The sequence below is a fragment of the Aotus nancymaae genome, unplaced genomic scaffold (genome assembly GCF_030222135.1).
Source record: "Aotus nancymaae isolate 86718 unplaced genomic scaffold, 86718_ANA_hifiasm-v0.15.2.pri h1tg000108l, whole genome shotgun sequence".
NCBI classification, from domain to species: Eukaryota; Metazoa; Chordata; class Mammalia; order Primates; family Aotidae; genus Aotus; species Aotus nancymaae.
This window is the reverse complement of record NW_026988523.1, coordinates 17,287,950-17,311,630: the sequence shown is the minus strand read 5'-3', so window position 1 is coordinate 17,311,630 and position 23,681 is coordinate 17,287,950. Positions and strand designations below refer to the sequence as shown.

Genomic DNA, 23,681 nt, shown 5'->3' with positions numbered 1-23,681 from the left:
TGGTCTTGAACTCCTGGGCTCAAGCAATTCACCACCTTGTGATTATAGGCACGAGCCACCATGCCTAGCCTTTGCCCTTTAAAGGCATAGCAAGACAAATCTAGTTACTTCGTTTCGGACAAGTCACTTACTGTTTCAAGACTGGTTTCCTTGATCGTAAAATATAGGCTTTAATAACATTAAATCAGTTTTCTCACATTTTTTTCTTCACAGTAGATAAACGTTTTTCAAATCCTAAATAGAACTCCATATATAAACAAATTTTTAAAAGCTGCTCTGGCTAAAGCTGGGGTTGAGGGCCAAAGGCACCATCAACTAGACTCCCCATCAATCTTTCCATCGCCCATCTGTGGCAGCGGAGGCACTTCAAAAAGCCCAAAATTCTGTTCAATATAGTTTAAAAACCAACTAAGCTGTTCACTGTGGTCTCTTCCAGTTCTGAAATTCACTACGCACCAAAGCCAAAGGTCTCCTATTCCTTATCCATATAATTTAAATAGAAACTCTGACACACTACTTAGAAAATTAGTACATGAAATGTGCTCAAAGTTTGCATTAAATACCATGAGAAATAAAAAACATCTAATTCTGTTGGTATATCTAGACTGTAAAACATGATTTTAAAAGTTTTCAAAGTAAACATCCTCAAAAATTATATATTCACAATATCTTGAAATATCAACAATAATACTATTTACAGTCACAAGTTCTATAAGCTGCATCTACTCATCCAGTTTCCACAACTACTTTTAGAAATTAGAAGTATAAAGGATTAAGAACTAATTGACACATTCTTCATTAATTTATCTTCACATCCCATGGAATGTATCTGCTAGTCTGACTTAATACAACACTGATAAAAAGAAAAATAAAAAGATTCATACCTTTACAGAGATTTTTGTATAGGTTCTCAATAGTTAAAAGCAAGTTCTTTTCCATAAATAATCCAAATACAGCCAACCAATGTTTTTTAAAGCACTGTAGTAAATGTAGTAGAGTCCACGGTGGTTTCAGGTACAGGATCTAAAGAGTATGTAGAAAATAATTAACACCTCTAGTTTTATTATTACTATTACAAAAAAGAACTTACCTAGGAATTCCTACATATATTTCTAGGCAAAATATAGCTAGCCGAATTCTTTTAAAATTAAAACATGTAAAGTCAATCATAACATTAAAATGCTAATTACATTGCAAACTGCTTTTGTAAAACTCATATTAGTATTAATCTTTATAGTTTCAGAAACTATATGTGCAAAAAAGAAAACATAGTTCTAATCAGAGGAAGCATAGTTTTCATTAGCAAAGGTCCTTCAATCTACTTGTCAATATAGTCATCTCTATGAGAAAATTAATCAAATTATTTCATATAACTGGGGAAAAATCCATACAGAAAAAAGATGTCTACTAAAAAGATTGATCATTTAGTTCTATAAGATGTCAACACTTCCTCTTCTGAATCATTCATATATATGCAATTACTTTCCTTATCCCTACTACGAGATATCAACACTCCTAGTATCTTCTGATAATTCATCATCATTTTGGTTCAACTTTGATAATAAAATGAAGTAGCAAATACACCGTTCTGGCAAATATTAGAATCTCACTGAATAGCTGGAATAGATATAAGCTATGATTGATGGGAAATCATATTTCTTCTAGCTATAAAAGTGAACAGCAAACGAACATTAAACTGAACTTTTGAAATCACCGTTGTTAAATTTGGTGTTTTACTGATTGTTGAAAAGGTATGAATCCAAAAAAATTCAAAATATCTTGCTAATACAATCAATGTATACTCTGATTCTTATATTTACATGGCACAAGCCAAAATATATACTTCTTTTTCTGAACATATTGTTAGGAAGTTTCCTTATATTAGATATTTTGACTCAAATTAAATAGATAAGTTTTTCTGAGTTCAATTTAAGCACCATGGGACAGTGCAACTGACACACAACAGATGCAAAATAAGTATCTGTCAACTCAAAAAAAAGAATAACATATATTCCTAACCTTTAAGAAATGTCCATCATTTAGCTGTAAAAAACTATTTCAAAAATTTGAAGAAAAATGTAACATGATACAGATTATTCAATGAAACTTATGCATTTTATACAAATAATATTTCTTAAGATAACAAATCTTCAGCAATAAAAAAGATATTTGCAACTAATAGAGTTGAACTAATCACCTCCATCCAGAGATTTCCAAAAGCAATTTTCATTTCTGTTTCTAATATTGCAGATAAACCTGTTCCAAGAGATTTTTCAAGATCAGATACAATGCTGCCAAGTAGAATGGACAGTTCAGAATTTGTAGATTCTTCCTTAAAACTCTCTTTCAAGGATGTTGTTTCTTTAAAACAAACAGTTATAGACTTTATTTAGAATACTAACAGTAAATATTATACATATATAATTGGTATATGGCCATAAACAATAAACATTTTATGTATATAATTAAATTTGAATTACATATACAACAAACCAATACTTTATTTTCAAAACAATATTTAGAAACATGTATCTCTACTATAGTTGCTTTAGATATAACATAAATATATTACTTTAACAAATGCTTTATCTTTTTAACAGGCAATTAAATAATGTTTTTACTCAAATAAAACTGTAAGAAATATATGTGATATTTTAAGTACATAATGTAATTTTATTACGTTTCAAAAAGAGTTACAAGAATGCCTTGGATTTATTCACAACAAAAAACCAAGAACTATGGATCAAAATGGGTTTTTTCCAAAATGGAGTATTTTTCTAAACTCAGCCCACATCAATAAATTTCCAGCTTAACTACCTTCATGCCCTCCTCTTTTAAAAAAGAGAAAAGAGCTTTTATTATTTTAAGTGATATCATTTCATTAACATTACTTTTTAGATACTTTAAAACAACTGTAATTTTATTATGGCAAAATTCAAAATATTAAGTGGCTGATCTCTGCAAAGTGAACAAGCTAAAGGCACACTACCCTTGAAAAATGGTAAACTAGAATATGCTATTACTCCTTCAAAGGCCATTTTGAATATTATGACAAAATCTTATGTTATTTCCAAAAGGGGCAAATAAGTAGCATATATGTAAATATATGAATATTTATACAATTATATATAAAATGCACATATATTAGAGACTTTAATAATCATTTTCCCCAAAGAGTGAAAAGGTGGGATGTACTTATAAATAAATGTCAGATTTAATATAATATTCCTTCAAATATCAAGCTATAGAACAGATTATTCTGGTGAAAAAAGAAATGAAATAATAGTATTGCCCTTACTTAGGTTTTTTTTTTTTTTTTTTTTTTTGAGACAGAGTTTCGCTCTTGTTGCCCAGGCTGGAGTGCAATGGCACAATCTCAGCTCACTGCAACCTCCGCCGCCAGGGTTCAAGCAATTCTCCTGCCTCAGCCTCCAGAGTAGCTAGGATTACAGGCACCTGCCACCACGTCCAGTTAATTTTTTGTATTTTTAGTAGAGACAGGGTTTCCCCATGTTGGCCAGGATGGTCTCAAACTCCTAACCTCAGGTAATCCACATGCCTTGGCCTCCCAAAGTGCTGGGATTACAAGTATAAGCCACTGCACCCGGCCTGTTACTTCCTAATTATTCATTTAAAATTTTAAAAAAGAAAACTATTACCATATTCCAATAAGTTTTTCTATTACTTGCTGAGTTTTTACCATATTAATAGAAGGCTATAAAGAGAAAGCCAATTTAAAAAAAGGAACTAAAAAATTATCTCTATGTTATCTCCTATAACTGCTATTAATTTAAAAGAGATATTCTGTTTCACTTGAAGAAAATGAAGGTGAAAAACAAAGGTATACTCTGCAAGGTACAAATTAGCATGCACACAGTGATTATAAATATGTAAAAATGTATGAGTGTGCAGACAAAAACATCAAATTAATTTGTAAAAGTACATGTAGGAAGTAATAATGCTAATTATGTTTTCTTTTGGATTACCATTATAATTTTCATTTATTTCAATGATTTACATGCCAGCAAGTATTCCAAATGTTATTTTAAACATACAAGACAAAAATTTACTATCGATTCTAATGTTATAAATAATCTTAGTGTATAAAATAAGACATATTTCTAATTATTATACAGTAAAAATACTACCTGCTTTCAACTGTTGCTTAGAAATACCAGGCTGATGACACACATCTGTGTTCAGAGATAAGTGTAATAACTCTGCACTCAATTCTTCTTTACTGAGTGACTTCACACCACTTACTAGGCCTTTGTTTCTTAAGTTTCTATCATCCCTAAGGTTGGGATTAGGAGGAAAAATATTTTTTGTAAGATAAACCACACGACAACTCAAAACACATGAGATCTAGTCAGAGGCAGGTGATTCTCAGCCTATACGTTGAGAAAGGATAACAACTTTTTTTAAAAAGTAGGGAAGATAAAGGAATTTACACAGAGTCACATTATATGAGCTTTGGATACTAGGCACCATTCTAAAGCGCTTTATACATATATATATATATATTTATCTATTTAATCCTCACAACAAACTTCTGAGGTAGAAATAGTATTAACCTTACCCCCATTTCACAGATGGAAAATTGGGGTGTAAAGAGGTTAAATAACTTGTCCAAAGTTATACCTAGTAAGTGGGAGCTAGATTTGAACATAGGAATGTGATTATCAGAGAAATAAACAGAGAGCTGTGTATGAGAAATAATTTACAGTGGGCAGCCAAGTACAAATTTACTCAGATTAAGCATGAGACAAATAGCATGAACTTGCTGTTTGCTGAAAGAAGCCAGATTCAAACACAGTGCATGAGACCAGTTTATGAGATTACAGAGAAAGACAAGGGCATTAAAAAACAGAAGGACATTTAAGGGCTTCAATGGGGAAATGACATGATGAGATCTGTGTTTATTAAACTGTTCCAGAGGCCAGTAGGCATCTAGCTTCTGTTAATTGTAGAGTAGCTTGGCCACATTAACTCTCCTACAAATGATAATTATAAAACCTAGACCCCCCAAAAAATTAACTATTTGAAGGTACTAGAGAGCAACAAAATGTAGGCAGAAGCTGGAGTGGGAGTCTACCCTGAAGACACAGAAATGCATAGTGAGAACTACAATTCCCTTTTTACCTGAGGGCATTTCCCAATTCATCAAGGGTGACAAGTATTAATGGATTGAAATGTCAAAGAACCATGTTCAAGGTTGACCAGGGCAGCTAGAAAGTTAAGGGAGAAACTGAAGACAAGAAAACACAGAGCAAGTCAGCCCCAAAATCTACATATAAATTATGCCCAGAAAAAAACAACATATTGCTAACAGTCAGAGTAATCAGCAGAACTAGACTCGGATACAACACAGATATTGAAGCTATCTGACAGCAAATTTAAAGTAATTTTTATTAATATGTTAAAGGTACTAATGGAAAAGGTGGGAGAAGGGAAAATCAAGTAGTTTCGCAGAGACAAAAACCGTAAGAATGAAATGGAAGTGCCAGCAATAAAAAAACACAGTAACAAAAATAAAGAATGCCTTAAACAGGCTTGTCAATAGACTTGACAAAGGCAAGCAAAGAATCAACAAACTTGAGGGGAAGTCAAAAGAAATCACCCAACTGAAACAAAAAGAGAATAAAAGATTTTTTTTTTAAGTATCCAAGAGCTTATGGGACAATATATACAACAGCAATATCCTTATACAAGCTGTGAAGCAGTATAGTATTTGCAGGTAGACTTTGATAGCAAAGATGTATATTGTAATCACTAAGACAACCATAAGATGTTTTTTCAAAAAGTTTAAATAAGTAAACAATGGAGACAAAAGGGTATGATTAAAAATGCACAATTAATCGAAAAGAGAAAAAGGAAGAAAAGAACAGATGGAACAAAACAAATAGAAAGTAATTTGCAAAATGATAGATTTTAATCCAACAAATTAAATGTGTATGGTCTAAACTTACCAGTTAAAAGACAGAAATTGTCAGATTGGTCAAAAAAGAACCAACTATATGATGTCTACAAGAAACTAACTATACAGACATAGATGGACTAAAAGTAAAAGGATACCAAAAGATATACCATATAAATATTAATCAAAAGAAAGTTGGAATAGCTGCATTAATACTAGACAAAGAAGACTTTAGGACCAGGAATATTGTCAGAACCAAAAAGGACATTATATAATTATAAAAGAATAAATTCTCCAAGAAGACAAGCATAAACAATCTCAGATGTATATGCATCTCACTGTAAGTTTCTATCTTTCTGCCTGAGGGAATTCTCCAATTCATCAATGGCTTTACCACAACAGAAAGCCATAGCTTTAGTGGCTTTCACGATATGTGAAGCAAAACAAATAGATCTGAAAGGAGAAACAGACAAATCCACAATTATAGTTGGAGACTTCAATACTCCTTTCTCAGTGATGACAGAAAAAGTAGACAATCAGTAAGGTTACAGAAGACCTGAAGAACACTATCAACCAACTTGACCTAATTGAAATTTATAGAATACTCCACCCATAAGAGCAGAATACACATTCTGTTCAAGGGCACAGAAAACACTCACTAAAACAGACCATATTCTTGGTCACAAAACAAACTTTAACAAATTTACAGAAATCATGTAAACTATGTTCTCAATTCATATAGAAATTAAACTACAATTCAGTTAAAAAAAGGATCTAAAAATTTGCAAATATATAGAATTAAGCAACAAATGTCTAAATATCCTATGGGTCAGAGAATAAGTCACAAGGGAAATTATAAAGTATATTGAATAGAATGAAAACGAAAACACAACATATTAAAATTTGTGGGATATAACTGCAGAAGTGCTTAGAGGACATTTATATCAGTACCAAATAAGTGATCTAAGTTTCTACCTTAAGAAACAAGAAAAAAAGAGCACAAAAGGGCAAGAAAGTATGTTCTGGGCCAGGCACAGTGGCTCATGTCTGTAATCCCAGCACTCTGGGAGGTCGAGATGGCTGGATTACCTGAGGTCAGGAGTTTGAGACCAGCCTAACCAACATGGTGAAATCCCACCTCCACTAAAACTACAAAAATTAGCCAGGTGTGGTGGCACTCACCTGTATTCCTAGCTACTTGGGAGGCTGAGACAGGAGAATCACTTGAATCTGGGAGGTAGAGACTGCAGTGAGCCGAGATGGTGTCACTGCACTCCAGCCTGGGTGACAGAGTGAGACTCCGTCTCAAAAAAAAAAAAGAGGAGTTACCGATGTGTTCTATATATTGACAGGATGTGAGCCACACCATTGTCAAAATCCATATGTCAGCATTGTATAGTTGTGATTTGTACATTTACTCAGCTACTCGGGAGGCTGAGGAAGGAGGATTGCTTGAACCCAGGAGTTGGAGACTAGCCTGGGCAACACAGCAAGACCCTGTTTGTAAAAAATAAAACTAAAGAAGATCACACAGGACTGGCTAATTCACTACATATGGATTATGAAGAAAAGGCAGGTATCAAAGTTTACTCCCTGATTTCTGGCTTTAGCAAATGGGTGGGGGGTGACCCTTTTTATTCAGGCAGAGAAGAGTTGAGAAGAAAAACTCAAGAGTTCATTTACAGAGATGATAGGTTTCAGATGTCTATAGACATCCAAGAGATATCAAATAAACAGCTGAATAAAGTAGCCTGGAGTTTGGAAAAGGAGATGGATTAGAGACATTAATTGTGTTGCTGGCCCAGACTTAGGATTGTAAATGTAAGTACTTAGAATGATGCATAATATCTAAGTGTTACAGAAGTTTTTCCAATTATACTATCACTATCAATTGACATAATCATCATCCATTTTAAGTAACCAAAAAAATATGTCCTAACAATAGTAGGTATGACTTATACAATACACATGATTATCACTATTTTTTTTTTTTGAGACAAGAGTCTCAAAAAAGGCTCTTCTGTCCCTTCAGAACCTTTTCTCATACATGACAAATAAAATTTTGTTTAGCATTATCTTAGTTTTATCTTTGAACTAAGTTATGGAAAGGGAAGTAGAAAGGGAAGATGCAGGGGGAGGGAGAAGAGCAGAGAATACTCTCATTGAGCTCTTACTATATATTAGGCACTATCCAAGTCCTTTATATATATTAATGGATTAAATACTCACAGTAATCTCATGAGGCAGGTATTATTATTCTCCCTGCTTATTTCACATGAGGAAGCTAAGTTAAGCAACTTGTCCAGGGTCTCAAAGCTTGGATCTAGGACTCCAAGCCAGGCAGTCTAACTCTATAACAGGCACCCAGCACACAACTCCAACTAAACTACCCTACCTCCACCTCACCAATAAATAAGTAGACAAATTTCTTGTCTCATGACTAAAACATCCTGTCAGATTCTGATTTTTAAACTATTTTGGAGGGATATAAAGTTGTCTTTTCCCCTGCTTTTTCAAGTTTTCTGAATATTATAAAAATTAAATTGAAATTAAACTTCATCTACTTGAGATCTCATTCATCTAGACCTCACACATTATAAGAATATCAGATACAAGTGGGTATGCTTACTGGCAGATTTGGAAAATTATATAAGTTTTTGATCTTTGGTATGCTGGATACAGTGTGATGTTTTATTAATTATTTGGTTTAAAAAGTATAAAAAAGAAAATGACTATGAAACTCACGTGCACAGAATAACAAAGGAACAAGGGAATAATTCCTGGTGTTGAAGACAGCATTTTAGTACTCGATCATCATTGTTCTCATCACTCAATCCATCTGCAAATTTAGTAAAGACAACCATTAATAAGTACACTAGAAATGTGGGTGCCACAGAAATAATCTAGGCTGTATTTACAAATCAAAAATATATAGAGATTTAAGTTAGTTAAGGTATGATACTATGATGGTAGACACAAGTCATTATACATTTGTCCAAATCCACAGAGTGTACAAACGCCAAGAGTGAACCTAACATAAACCATGAACTCTGGGTGGTAATGATGTGTCAATGGAGGTTCATCAACTATAACAAAAGTACCACACCAGTGAAGGATACTGATAATTGGGAAGCTATGCTTGTGTAGGGGCTGGAAGTATGTGGGAAATCTTGATGTCTTTTGTGCAATTTTCCCACGAAGCTGTAACTACCCTCAAAAAATCTATTAAAAATATATGTATCTCAGCCGGGCACAGTGGCTCACGCCTGTAATCCCAGCAATTTGGGAGACCGAGGAAGGTGGATCACTTGAGGTCAGGAGTCTAAGACCAGCCTGGCCAACATGGTGAAACCCCCATCTCTACTAAAAATATAAAAATTAGCCAGGCTTTGTGGCAGGAACCTGTAATCCTAGCTACTTGGAGCCTGAGGCAGGAGAATCACTTAAACCCGGGAGGCAGAGGTTGCAGTGAGCTGAGATCACACCACTGCACTCCAGGTGAGACTCCATCTCAAAAAAAAATATATATATATATGAGTGTGTGTGTGTGTGTGTGTGTGTGTGTATACATATGCTACTGTGATATATGTCTTCTCTTATATAGATGAAAGAAAAAACTTTCAATAAAAAGATGAAGACAAGAAAATAAAATAATTTTTTAAAAACTCTGAATCTAAAATTCACATAGTATATAATTGTAGATTTAATGTGGTTAGTTCACTAATAAAATGGACTAGGATATGGCTATTAGTAAACTCAAAGGAAAGAAATGTGATCAGAAGGCTAAATGTCAGATTAGAAACCATAAACTATGAACTCTAGTATCAATTCAGTCACTTACAGATTATAAGTAACTTAACATTTTCTCAGCTTAAGAAGTCTGTGAACTAATAAGCAATTGTTCTACCAGCAACTGAACTAGTTCCTGTGTCTGCTCTTCCTTAATCTCTAAAGCAATACAATTAGAGATATACAGGAGAAAGAAATATGAGCCCTAGGCAGGTAATGTAAAAAGTAATTCCTAACAAATATTAATCAGTTGCTAACAGGTTGTCCTCTGGTATTCTCTAAGCCTCAAAACCTGTAGCAAAAATTCAGTTGTTGTAAAAATAATGCAGGCCAGTTGGGGTGGTGACTATAATCCCAACATTTTGGGAGGCTGAGGCAGGAGGATCGCTTGAAGTAAGGATTCCAAGATCAGCCTGGGCAACATAGAGAGACTCTGTGTCTACAAAACAACAACAACAACAACAAAATAGCTCGGTTCAGTGGCACACTTCTGCAGTCCTGTAGTTCCAGCTACTCAGGAGGCTCAGGAAGGAGGATCACTTGAGCTCAGGAGTTCAAGTCTACAGTGAGCTATATCATGCCACTACACTTCAGCCTGGGTTCAGGATGCAACCTCATCTATAAAAAAAATTAAGAATAAAATAGGCCGGGCTCGGTGGCTCATGCCTGTAATCCCAGCATTTTGGGAGGCTGAGGCAGGCAGGTCACGAGGTCAGGAGTTCAAGATCAGCTGGCCAATATGGTGAAACCCCATGTAAACTAAAAATAAAAAATTAGCCAGGCATGGTGGCACGAGCCTGTAGTCCCAGCTACTCCGGAGGCTGAGGCAGAAGAATCCCTCGAACCCAAGAGGCAAAGGTTGCAGTGAGCTGAGATCACGCCACTGCACTCTAGCCTGGGCAACAGAGCAAGACTCCATCTCAAAAAAAAAAAAAAATTAAGACTAAAATAATAATAATAATGCAATGTGTAGAATTAGGACAAAAGATAGTATTTCCCATACTACCTACCTGAGAACTCCCTAGGGTACTTAATAATACAGAATGCAGGACCACACCCCAAATATATTTCTGGGTAAGAATCTCTGAAGCCTGGACCCAGACACAAATTTAAGCTCTTGGCCAGTCTCTTACACACTAAAATTTAAGACATACTAGTCAATCAGTCTCAATCTTCTTCCCAGTTTACGATCATTTTTTCTCTCTACTTCTGGCCTATGTTACTGAGTCCTCTAATCCTTCAAATTAGAAAACTCATTCATTCATGCAATGAATATTTATATAGGGCTTAATTTGTGCCAGATGCCCACGCTAAGCAGCTGGATATGCAAAGACAAATTCTTTAGGAGTTCACAGTGATGAAATCTAGACACAGTTCAACTATGTCAAGACATGAGCATGAGGAAGATGGGATTAAATTTCTTGATCAAACGACCAGCAAACCAGACATACATATATCACAGTAACCAATTTTACTGAAATTCAGAGAGTCGATGCCATAAATAGTGCAAAATGTGTAATTCAAAATCATTAGTTAACTTTAAACAATTCAGCAGATAAAAGGAGGATTAAAGGTAACAGTGTACTGCTCTAAAGGTATCAAAGTTCAAGATTATCAGTAGTATCACTTTTTCTAAGATATATGGAGCTGAAAAGTATACTTAAAGACTATTCATGATATATGTAAGTATTCAAAAAATACTCGAGCATCTGTACAGGTACTGTTCAAAAGTGAACAACAGAAACACTCTGGAAACAGACCAGTCTGGGTTTGAATCCTTGTTTTCCCACTTACTAGGTATGTATCCTGGGGCAGTTTTTAATCATGAGGAGTAAATGAGAATGTATATAAAGTACTTGGCCCAGTATATGGCAATAGTGAATGCTTGAAAGTACCATGTGCTTATTACTTATGATTCAGCTTGGCCAGGCACGGTGGTTCACTCCCAAATCCTCGCACTTTGGGAGGCCGAGGTGGGCAGATCACTTGAGGTCAGAAGTGAGTCCAAGACCACACTGACCAACATGGTGAAACCCCATCTCTACTAAAATATATATTAAAAAAAAAGAAATTAGCCAGGCATGATGGCACATGCCTGTAATCCCAGCTACTTGGGAGGCTGAGGCCGGAGAATCACTTGAACCTGGGAGACAGGGGTTGCAATGAGCCAAGATCATGCCACTGCACTCCAGACTGGGCAACAAGAGTGAAACTCCATCTCAAAAAAGTAAAAAAATAAAAAATAAAAAATAAAAAAGGTTCAGCTTAAACGGCACAATATCAATGATCTCTACTCATACAGAATAAATAAAAATAAATTCTATATAAATTATAGTTATTAAGATTTTTAATATTTAATAGAATTTAATCTCCTCAACAGCAGGGTTTATCTTTCTCATTCACTGTTACAGGCCCAACACTTGGAACAGTGTCTGGTACAAATACTTGGCAAACAAATGAATCAATAAAAATACAATAAAATAACTATAAAAATACAGAACAAATGTCTAATTGAGGGAGTAGCAGATAACCATCTTTTGCCTTTAATTATTTTTACCTTATTATTTAAAACATATACAATTTTTATTGACCGGGCACGGCAGTTCACGCCTGTGGGCCAAGGGAGGCCAAGATGGGTGGATCACCTGAGGTCAGGAGTTCGGGACCAGCCTGGTTCGAGACCCTATCTCTACTAAAAATACAAAAATCAGCCAAGAGTGGTGGCACACACCTGTAACCCCAGCTACTCAGGAGGCTGAGGCACAAAAAGCACTTGAACCCAAAAGGCAGAGGTTGCAGTGAGCTGAGATCGAGCCATTGCATTCCATCCTGGGTGACAGAGCAAGACTCTATCTCAAAAAAAAATTCTTTAAAAGTATGGAAAACACAGAAAATATAAAGAAAACTAAAATAACTGGTAAATCCATCAGGTAAATATCACCTCTATTCATCACTAATAAGCATATGTACATAATTAAATAAATTTAGAATCATACTTCATATTTTTAATCTTATGTGTGTTTTTATTTAAAATTATATGTCATTAATGTTTTTCCAAATATAGTGTCCTCTTGTGTGGCTATAGCAATATATGTAACTTTCCCAACTGTTAAACAGGTTGATTCTAATTTTTTTGTTGTTATATAAATTTTTTGCTGCTATAATGAACATTATTTATTTAAATCACTACCTGCATCTCTCACTTTTTTTAGGATACATTTCTAGAAAGATAATTACTATCCTTAGGCTATTCAAGCACATTGCTAAATACAGCTCTTCTACAAAGTTACCAACTCAAAATCAAAGCAGTGCAGCACTGTGAATCTTCCTAGCAGGTTGGGAGAGAGTAGCTTTCTAAACTCAGAAGCAATAAAAAGAAATCAGACATCTAAAACGCGACAGATGAGTCTTATCAATCTGTGTAAGCTTTCCATATAATGAGGACAGAAGAGAATCATTGTCTATTCTGAATCATAAGCTATTAAGTAGTTTAATACATTAACTCAACCAATCTTCACAACCATTTATGACATGGAAGTTAATTTCCTCTCATTTCATTTATTCAATTTCTTCACTTTAACTTTCCCCAGGTTATGCTATAAACCCAAGTTGATCATATTTCAAATCCTATGTTCCTCTCACTATAATAAATACTATAGCAAATAAATATAATTTTGAAAATAGTTAAGGACAAGGCTAAAATTATAGTCAACTAAAGCTACTCAACACAGACCATCTGCACTCAAAATTCATAAGCATTATATGTGAAACATACTAAGAGCTAATAAATATTTGTTTAGATAATGAATGAATGGTAGAGACCCTTTTTTCTTCAAAATTTTAAGACTAAACAAAAATTTAAGACTAAAATAACTCAGCTTAAGATGAATCTAATCATGACTTTTAAAGCCTTATCATAGTTAATACCAAAAAAAGATTCCTCTTTTTATTTTTTGAGACAGAGTTTTGCTCTTGTTGCCCAGGCTGGAGTGCAATGGCACAATCTTGGCTCACCACAACCTTCACCTCCTAGGTTCAAGCGATTCTCCTGTCTCAGCCTCCTGAGTAGCTGAGATTTCAGGCATCCGCCACCACACATGGCTAATTTTGTATTTTTTACTAGAGACGGGGTTTCTCTATGTTGGTCAGGAGGGTCTTGAACTCCCCACCTCAGGCAATCCGCCCGCCTAGGCCTCCCAATTACAGGCATGAGACACCGCGCCTGGCCTGGATTCCTCTTAAGATGAATTCTTTCAAATCTTACGGTGAATATGAGTGCAGTAGACGGTACAAGTCCATGGTATTTAAAGTAATGTAAATTTACATATATAAATAATTCTGAGCTGGGAAGAAACAAATTTTTAGAGAATGAAATAAATCTTCTAAATAGATGTATAAACTTCACAGAAATAACAGTATTCCTTTACATATGGATATTTTTCAAGAAAATTATATAAAACATAAAGAACATACTTAGCTTCTAAGACTAAAGTCATTTTTTAAATGACTTAAAAGAAACTAATATGGAAAAAAATTAAATGAGGGGGAAAATCTATAGACCTTTATTGTAAAAACACAACCTTATTACCAATTCTGACAAACCACAGGAAAACAGTATCTGTCTCCACAGTACATTAACTGCATGCGGTGATATTAACAGACTAGAAACCCAGATCACTTATAGACTTCATCACTCAGCAATGGTATTTTTAAAAAAGGAGTCCAATATTCTATGATATAGACAAGTATGCATGCACAACTATATAGTCACTATCTGTGAAATATAGACATAACCTAAGAAAGTCTATGAGAAGAAGAAAAACAAAAATTAAAGACTCCTAAACTAAGCCACAAATCACCACAATACCCCTTCCATTTCACATTCCAATGGGTTTAAATGTTTTAAAAGTTTTGCACCACTTCCCTCCAATAATGAGTCTGCACCCAAACAAGTATTAACCAGGAGGCACCCTGAGAGAACAATACTTACAATGTTTCTGGGATGCAAGTTGTATTGATTGACCCCATAGCTTTCTATCTTGATTTTTGAGACTGTCATGGATGAAATGAACTGCAGGTATAGCTTTGTGCTGAGCATGTTTTAGTAGTTTTCCTTTCTTCATACGATCTAGCTCTTGCATAACAACCCAGGGAATTATTAACACAAGTTTGTCAAAACCTAAAAAATACAGATTTCTTAGAATTTAACAAAAATTTATTGAGCTACTAAATGGAACTGCTGTAGGAGAGGTGAAAGTTTGAAAGCACATAGTCCCTACCTTTAAGAAATTCACAATAAATTGAGAGACAATATATCAAAAAACTGAAATTAAAAAGAGCATCATGTGTCAAAAGAATGTTAAAAAAATAAGTACTCTTGGAGATCAAAAAAAGAGTTTAGACTGCTAATTTAACCTGTAAAGGCTTTTTTTAAACTTAGAACACCGAATGTGCTTAATATATAGCATATCCAAATGGAGACATGTTCATGATAAAAAAAGTCACACCACTGTTAATATAAAATATCAACTCAAGGAAGAAAATCAGAATCTTTAAAATGCTCTGTAAATACCTGGTATTTCTGTTGTCTTCAAAACTCTAACAAATTTGAGATGATTCATCAGAATATTTGTATCAATAACAATTAGGAGCTTTCTGTCTGAAGTATTATTTGCTAGAGAAAAAGAGCAAAGATTTCATGACACTTGATAATAGACTTATATAATGACTAAAATTTTAATATCATAGAAGCACTGACAATTCAATTAAATTTAAAACACCTCTTTGTCTTGTTAACTGTATCAGAGATTTACACTGTTGGCTAGACTCTCAAGCTGGTATCTATCTGGCCCATATCTTTGTTGCCAAGTAAATTTCTCCTCAATCTATTAAGGGTCCTCTGAACCAGAATGGCAACCCCTGTTTGGACTGGGAGTGGGGTGAAGAATCCTCTAAGTCCAAGTAGGCAGAGAAGGTAAGGCCTGGCAAAGCAGAAATACACAGGAAACCTAGGGCCAAGACTGTGAAGAACCAGCCAAGGAGAATGTTTTTGATAGCATTCTTAAGAGAAGTCCTTTAGACAATAGAAACAAAACTGTTTTTACTTCAATTCTTAAGAGAAAGAATAGTAATCAATGTTTAATTACCCACCAGTAGAATATTATAAATTCCTTATAGGTGGATTTTAAATGATAAACTGACTTGCCTGGGAAGTAACTATGTTTGTAACATCTGTCCTGGATCACTGGTAGTTGTGCACTTAGTAATTATAAACTAACTTTAACATATTCTGAGTGAACATAATTAAAAGATAAATATTTGTAAAAGAAAATACATAATAATACTAGCATTGTTATTGCATAGGATCATATTGCACAACTTATCTGATCAACAATCAGATAAGTTAACACAAAGGAAAACACCTGAAAGATTAAAACTGCAATGTGAATGTAAGGTAGCATTACTATTTTTTTTTTTTTTGAGATGGAGTTTCACTCTTGTTGCCCAGGCTAGAGTACAGTGGCTCAATCTTGGCTCACTGCAACCTACACCTCAGCCTCCCAAGTAGGTGGGATGACAAGCATGTGACCTGCTAATTTTTCATATTTTTAGTAGAGATGGAGTTTCACCATGTTGGCCAGGCTGGTCTCGAACGCCTGGCCTCAGGTGATCCACCCACCTTGGCCTCCCAAAATGCTGGGATTACAGGTGTGAGCCACCATGCCCAGTCAGCACTACCATTTTTAAAAATAGAATTTGAAATAATATACTGACAGATTTTGGGTAATCTCTATCATTACCTTCTCCCAGTAGCATAAAAATGATCAAAATTTTACGACATGAAACTTTCAAGCAATCTGCATTCTTTCTTCTTCTTTTTTTTTTTTTTTTGACAAAGGGTCTTGTTCTATTACCCAGGCTGGAATGTAGTAGCACAATCTTGGCTCACTGCAGCAACCTCCCAGGCTCAAGCAATCCTCCCACCTCAGCCTCTTGAGTAGCTGGGATTACAGGCACATGCCACCACACCTAGCTAACTTTATTTTTTGTAGACACAAGGTCTCACTATGTTGCCCAGGCTGGTCTTGAACTCCTGGGTTCAAGCCATCCTCTCACCTCAGGCTCCCAAACTGCTGGGATTACAGGCGTGAACCACTGCACCACCTATTCTGCATTATTTCTGATCAGTGCTTACTAAGTTGAAATTGTTAAAGTTAAAACACCAAGAACAAAAGACAATTTATAATTCTAATTACTGCCTCTTGACAGAAAAAGAAAGAGAAAATATATCTAACTAATAATGTGAAATATGTAAAACAAATAAGACAAATATTGGATGTAATTCTTGTAGCTAAAAAAAAATACTATTACTTTATTACTCATTTCAAGTAAGCGCATTTTAACATTTTTCATTTAAATATTATAAAAACTGAATATTGGCACATTAATTTTTAGGAAAGCATAGGAGAGCATAAACATGGGAAAGCAAAATATATAGGGTATACCAGAGGAAGAATGTACATCACCTTCCACCAAGTCAATTTCCATACTCATTAATTCTCCAGGTAAATCCATACTTTTTCCCACACGTGCAGCATGAAGCTCTTCTATTATCTGCATCTAAATTGTAAAAGACCCCAATGAAATGTTTTGAGTCACTTTGCAGATTAACAAGAGAAGAAAGCAACTAATTATTAATTAATTCACTTGAGATGGTTTATGGAAAGAAAAAATTTTATAAAACTTAAGATAGTATAGTAAAAGAATAAAGATTTATAATCACACACATGGCTTTCAAAATAGTTTTCTTCTTACCTCTGTAACCTTATGAAAGCAAATTATTTAACAACTTTGGGTCTCATTTTGTTAATCCACAAAATAGGAATATTTAATATCTATTTCCTTTAGGATTTTTGTGAGGAATAAAGGAAATAAGCTAGGTGAATCTCCTTGCACAGAGCCAAATACCTAGACATTAAAATAAGTTCATTCTCACTTCATTTTAGGAGTCAAATTTTTTTTATCTTGACAATGAGCATTCTTCTTGAGATTTCTAAGATTGTTTATGAACCATCATAAACTGAAATCTAGATCTTAAAACCACACAAATACTTCTCTGATGTATTGATACAAAGAAATGAAAATACAGTCTAGCTTTAGGTCAAAGGTGAGAAATCCTTCTTCTATCAAGGAGCACCTCAAAACACAAAAATACAATTGACTGTCACAAATAAAAAGCAATTAATATAGTCTGAAAGTCTTCTTTAACTAGAAAATTACAAAGTGTTCCATGAATCTAATCTTAACTTGGGACAAGTGAACATACAATTCTATGAAGGTCAATCAAGGGATTCTAGCTGGGAAATGAAGCAACAGGTAAAAAGATAAAACACTTGTGTACTCTTGTTTTTATTCAATAATGTTTTAATCTTATTGATGATTTTTAAAATGAAGTAAAAACATGTTAATGTCCTACTGCATTTTGGCAATCCTAGGCATAAACACGGAAAGTGTCATAATATTAAATCAAAATTCAGATTATTTGTGGGCCACTGGTTTCATGCTCTTTGTTCACAACAGATAACCTTACTAGAAACAAAAGTAAAAAGTCCTAAAGTATTTTCTGAATAGTTTTGGATGACTTTATAAAACTTTACATATTGATTTAGAGACATCATTGTTATTTTCATTTTATCAAGGTTTCTACAGTCATTATTTTTTATTAAAAGTAGAAACTGTTTGACTTAATTTCATTAAAAATATCAAAGTAAATAAGAATATCAGTAACCTCTTGATCTGTATCCTGGATACTTTCAGTTGACACTGAAGAACATGGTGCTTCGAAACTCTGAAATGAGAGTAATTTCATTAGCTAAGAATAAAGTGTAACCTGGAATAGGGCTTTTCAACCTGGTCACTATTAACCTTTGGGGTCAGATAATTCACTTTAGGGGTTGTCCTGTGCACTGTAGGATGTTTAGAAGCATCACTGACCTCTATCCTCCAGATGTCAGTAGCACCACCCACCTATCCCTACTCCCAATCTTTTCTTTTTTAGAAAAAACGGGGTACCACTCTGTCATGCAAGCTGAAGTGCAACGGCACGATCATGGTTCACTACAGCCTCAACCTCCCAGACTCAAGCAATCCTCCTGCCTCAGCCACCCAAGTAGCTGGGACCACAGGCACGCCAACATACATGGCTAATTATTGCATATTATGTAAAGATGGGGTTTTGCCATGTTGGCCAGGCTGGTCTCAAAACTCCTAAGCTCAAGTGATTCACCCACCTCAACCTCCCAAAGTGTTAGGATTATAGACATGAGCCAGCACCAGCCCCACACCAATCTTGACAATCAAAAATGTCTTCTGGCATTGCCAAATGTCTCCTGAGGGGAAAAATTACCTCCAGATGAGAAACTAACCCCGGAATAGAGAAGTCCCATTCTAACAAGTCATGAAACATGGTAGAATTATTCATATACAGATTCGTAAAAATGCTATATTCTAAGAATAAAACTACATGCCACCCTAAAAAAAAGAGAAATGAATGCAAAGGTAAACAAGTTGGCCTTCAGTGGTGAAAAATTTTCATCCATGAGTAACTAAGCCATTTCTACAAGTGACACAATAAAACAACAGAAGGAATTGAGGCTAAGAAGGAAAAGCTGGAAAATGCATGATTATATTATATGTAGTTAGACTACCAGGGGTCTGTGCTTCATTTTCTGTCTTCAAACAAAGTTTGAAAATCTCTCTCCAAATTCCAGTTTTCCACTGGCACCTCTGCTGAGTGGATGAGACCTACCTGACCCTACATACAGGTGACAGGAAGCTCAGCAAAAGAATGACTGAACTAAATAACCTTCTAAGAATTCTCCAAACTAATATGGATTTTACAGAAAGCCAGTTCTAGTATAAGCTACAAAAATTCTTTTTTCTTCTTTTGAGACAGAGTCTCGCTCTGTTGCCCAGGCTGGAGTGTAGCGGCATGATCTGAGATCACTACAACCTCTACCTCCTGAGTTCAAGCCATTCTTCTGCCTCAGCCTCCCGAGTAACTGGGACTACAGGTGTGCGCCATCACACCTGGCTAACTTTTGTATTTTTAGTAGAGACAGGGTTTCACCATTTTGGCCAAGCTGGTCTCAAACTTCTGAACCCAAGTGATCTGTCCACCTCGGCCTCTCAAAGTGCTGGGATTACAGGTGTGAGCCACTGTACCCACCTAAACACTCTTTCAACAAGCACATCGTATGTAGAAATACTTTACTGAGAATTCAGCTTCCGCCCTAACTTTCCGGCTAAATGCTTTACTGGGAATTCAGCTTCCACCCAACATCAAACTTCACGTGATATAATAACATATACTTCACACACATAGGCTCATTACAGCTTTACTATTCCATGACCCTGAGATTCAGAATCCCTTCTCCATATAACTTTAAATCTTACTGATCGCCGGGCACTGTGGCTCATGCCTGTAATCCTAGCTCTTAGGGAGGCAGAGGCGGGAGGATAGCTTGAGCTCAGGAGTTCGAGACCTGCCTGGGCAATATAGCGAGAGCCCGTTCTCCACAAAAAGGAAAAAAAAAAAAAAAGACAGCCAGGCGCGGTGGCTCACACCTATAATCCCAGCACTTTGGGAGGCCGAGGCAGGTGGATCACGACGTTAAGAGATCGAGACCATCTTGGTCAACATGGTGAAACCCAGTCTCTACTAAAAATACAAAAAATTAGCTGGGCATGGTGGCGTGTGCCTGTAATCCCAGCTACTCAGGAGGCTGAGGCAGGAGAATTGCCTGAACCCAGGAGGCGGAGGTTGCAGTGAGCCAAGATCGCGCCATTGCACTCCAGCCTGGGTAACAAGAGCGAAACTCTGTCTCAAAAAAAAAATAAATAAAGACAAAAAAAAATCTTACTGATCTTTAAAGTTCTGTTTAAGAAGTGCCAGAGGTTATTATCAGAACTTCTTGTGGCTTTTGACATTCTACATCTCTTTATTCTCTTCCTTTGGTTACTGTAATATTACTTTGCTCTCTGTCCATGGGCCACCTCCAGTGACTTCAATGAAGTTTTTAACACCCAACAATCCAGAAAAGTTAATGCATTTAACTGTTTGCCTCCTCTACCATACTTTATTAAACACATAAGTTGGGATAAAGCCTTTCCTGAGGGTGACAAAAGGGAGTATCATAACACAGATAATAACGGTTTTATCTACCGAAGTGATTCCAAATGGAAAACACAATTATATTATTTCCCTGATTGTGGTTCAGTGGCTCGCTTCCATCTACAATATACAAGATAAAAACCAGTCTTTCCCATGAGATACAAAATCATCCATTGTCTAGAGACCCTGGCTTTCTCTCCAACATCCTTTCCTATAGATTCTCTACCCATCTTGACTCTAGTGATACTGACAACCTATGTGCTCGTGTAGCTTTCTGCCCATGCAATTTCACAACTCTGTGCCATTACACACACTGGCCCCCTACCCTAGCTGGACAACACTTCTATTCTTCACTCCACATGTCCTTCGAGATCAGGCTTTAGAATCACCACTTTAGTGAGCCCTTCTTTAACTCACCCAGAGATTTATACTAATATCACACCCAATTATTAGGACTCTGATATTTACTTCAATATGGTACAATCATATTTTTTTACTTACTAATATGACTCCTTGGGAACTTCTTGAGGCTAACAATCATCTTACTCATCTCCAAATCCCTAGCACCTAGGAAATTGCCTGATACATAATAAGTACCTTTAATACATGTTTGATAAAGGAATAAATTCCTACCTTATAGCCTTTTAAGAATTAAATGGGATGCTGCTTTTAAAAGTGGTCTATAGGCCAGGCATGGTGGCTCATGTCAGTAATCCCAGCACTTTGGGAGGCCGAGGCAGGCAGATCACAAGGTCAGGAGTTTGAGACCAGCCTGATCAACATGATGAAACCCCATCTCTACTAAAAATACAAAAAAATTAGTCAACCATGGTAGTGCATGACTATAATCCCAGCTACTCAGGTGGCTGAGGCAGGAGAATCACCTGAACCTGGCAGGCAGAGGTTGCAGTGAGCCAAGATTGCCCCACTGCACTCCAGACTGGGCGACAGAGCGAGACTCTGTCTCAAAAAATTTAAAAAAAGTGGTCTACAAACCATAAATATCTAGGACACTAATTTTCAGTGAAGGGGAGGTTTTCCATTTGAGAGGGATCTGTATCAAAGAACTATAAAACCTAAGAAACAAAAGAAGTTATTTTTTCTTTAGAAAGCATAACAGGATTACTAAATCCAGAAAATACAATTATTTTCCTTGTAGAGTACACTCATTATTTTAGGATAATAATGACCTATTGAAGAATTAGTGGGTAAAACATAAAAACAAACATGGTATTAAGATGATTATCTGCTGTCAATAATATGCTGAAGATAATATACACAACATAAGGACAATATTTACTTGTAGAGTCTGAATTTCAATAAGTGGAAAGTGATCAGGCAAAAACTGCTTCTTTTGCAACTTAATATTCTTGCTATGTACCTCTTTTGCTTTGTGTAGTAATTCTACACAAAGACCAAAAGAAACTATAAGATGCACTGCAGAGATTTCTCATACCATTCCTTAGATGTACAGCACAATAGGAAAACCAGGCAATGACACAGTGATGATCACTGAACATAATGGCAACTTCAAGTTCCTTTCTTTCATTCTACTCTAGAGAAACGGTTATAACACAAGAAGAAAAACTGGAGCTTCTTTCCTTTAAGAAAGCAGTGAAAACAAAGTCAATTCAAACTCAATTCTTGCCCTCTTTGGGCCCCTTCAAGTTCACTTAAGCTAAAAATACTCACTCCCATGCTCTTCTGGCCTCCTTAGTTATAATTCCTCCATTTTTCCTAAGAAATATTTTATCATTGCAATTCACAGTCTTAATACCTAAAAGTAGGTAGGCTTAACCTCCCTGTTTATCAGCGGTCTCTAAGTTTCAGAATTCATGAAGTTCTAAAGTTCTGAGGTTCCACAGTTCTAAAAAGTTCTCATGAAGGTAAGTAACTTTATCTGCCAGAGAAATAAAGTTATAGAGATCAGGTTCTCAAAGTAGTCCACAAATGCCAATTACATTACATAATATTAAAGCAAAATAGACATGCCAAGCTTTCAAGCCTAGATCCATGCTCATGTAGCTCCCTCTGCCTAAAATATCCCTTCTTCTCCCATTCCACCTCATTTCACCTCCAGCTAACTTCTACTCATTCTTTAGGTCTGTTTACATGTTACTCCCTCCGGTCTCCAGTAAACCATTTGTTTGTTTGCTTGTTTGTTTTGAGACAAGGGTTCCTTCTGTCACCTAGGTTGGAGTGCAGTGGCATGATCAGCTCACCATAACCTTGAATTCGTGGGCTCAAGTGATCCTCCCATCTCAGCCACCTGAATAGCTGGGACCAGAGACACACCATCACATCCAGCTAATTTTTATTTTTTTGTAGAGACCCATCTCAGTATGTTACCCAGGCTGGTCTTGAATTCCTGGCCTCAGGCAATACGCTTGCCTGGGCCTCCCAAAATATTGGGATTAACCAGCATGAGCCACCGTACCTAGGCCCCTCCAGTATACCTTTCGAAACTAATTCTTCCATGATATACAAAAGCTATATTAATCCCTGCTGTATATTCTCTTATTAAGTGATAGGTATTTTACTTTCATATTTAAGGAAATTGCTTGTGTCTCTCCTCACTTGAATAAGTCCCTCAAAATAGACCGTGTTATCTCTTACAAGCTATTTTATTGCAGTGCCTGGCACACAGTGACAGTGAAAAAAATAATCTGTTTAAAGATTATTCAGAATATTGTCCCGAGTGTTCTCCAGCATACAGTACTTTTTCCAAAGGACTATCTGTAACTGCTTCTGATCACATTTTTACACATTCCCTTCTATTAAGAATCTTTAATATCTCCCAAA

At 35.6% G+C, this 23,681-nt stretch overlaps 1 protein-coding gene across 12 annotated transcripts in view; it reads right to left on the bottom strand.

The window, feature by feature from the left end:
* Nucleotides 1-23,681, bottom strand: part of SWT1 (SWT1 RNA endoribonuclease homolog) — an 88,000-nt gene that overhangs the window by 46,483 nt on the left and 17,836 nt on the right. For 9 of the 12 annotated variants that reach the window (XM_012444477.2, XM_012444484.3, XM_012444479.3 and 6 more), the window contains 8 exons: nt 18,495-18,554; nt 17,212-17,326; nt 15,279-15,380; nt 14,697-14,885; nt 8,663-8,756; nt 4,149-4,294; nt 2,198-2,361; nt 885-1,023 (listed from right to left, as the gene is read on the bottom strand). In XM_012444477.2, coding sequence (XP_012299900.2) covers nt 885-1,023; nt 2,198-2,361; nt 4,149-4,294; nt 8,663-8,756; nt 14,697-14,885; nt 15,279-15,380; nt 17,212-17,326; nt 18,495-18,554 — 1,009 coding nt within the window. The remainder of the gene's footprint in view (nt 1-884; nt 1,024-2,197; nt 2,362-4,148; nt 4,295-8,662; nt 8,757-14,696; nt 14,886-15,278; nt 15,381-17,211; nt 17,327-18,494; nt 18,555-23,681) is intronic. The other 3 variants (XM_012444482.3, XM_012444476.3, XM_012444481.3) reach the window with 3 other exon arrangements.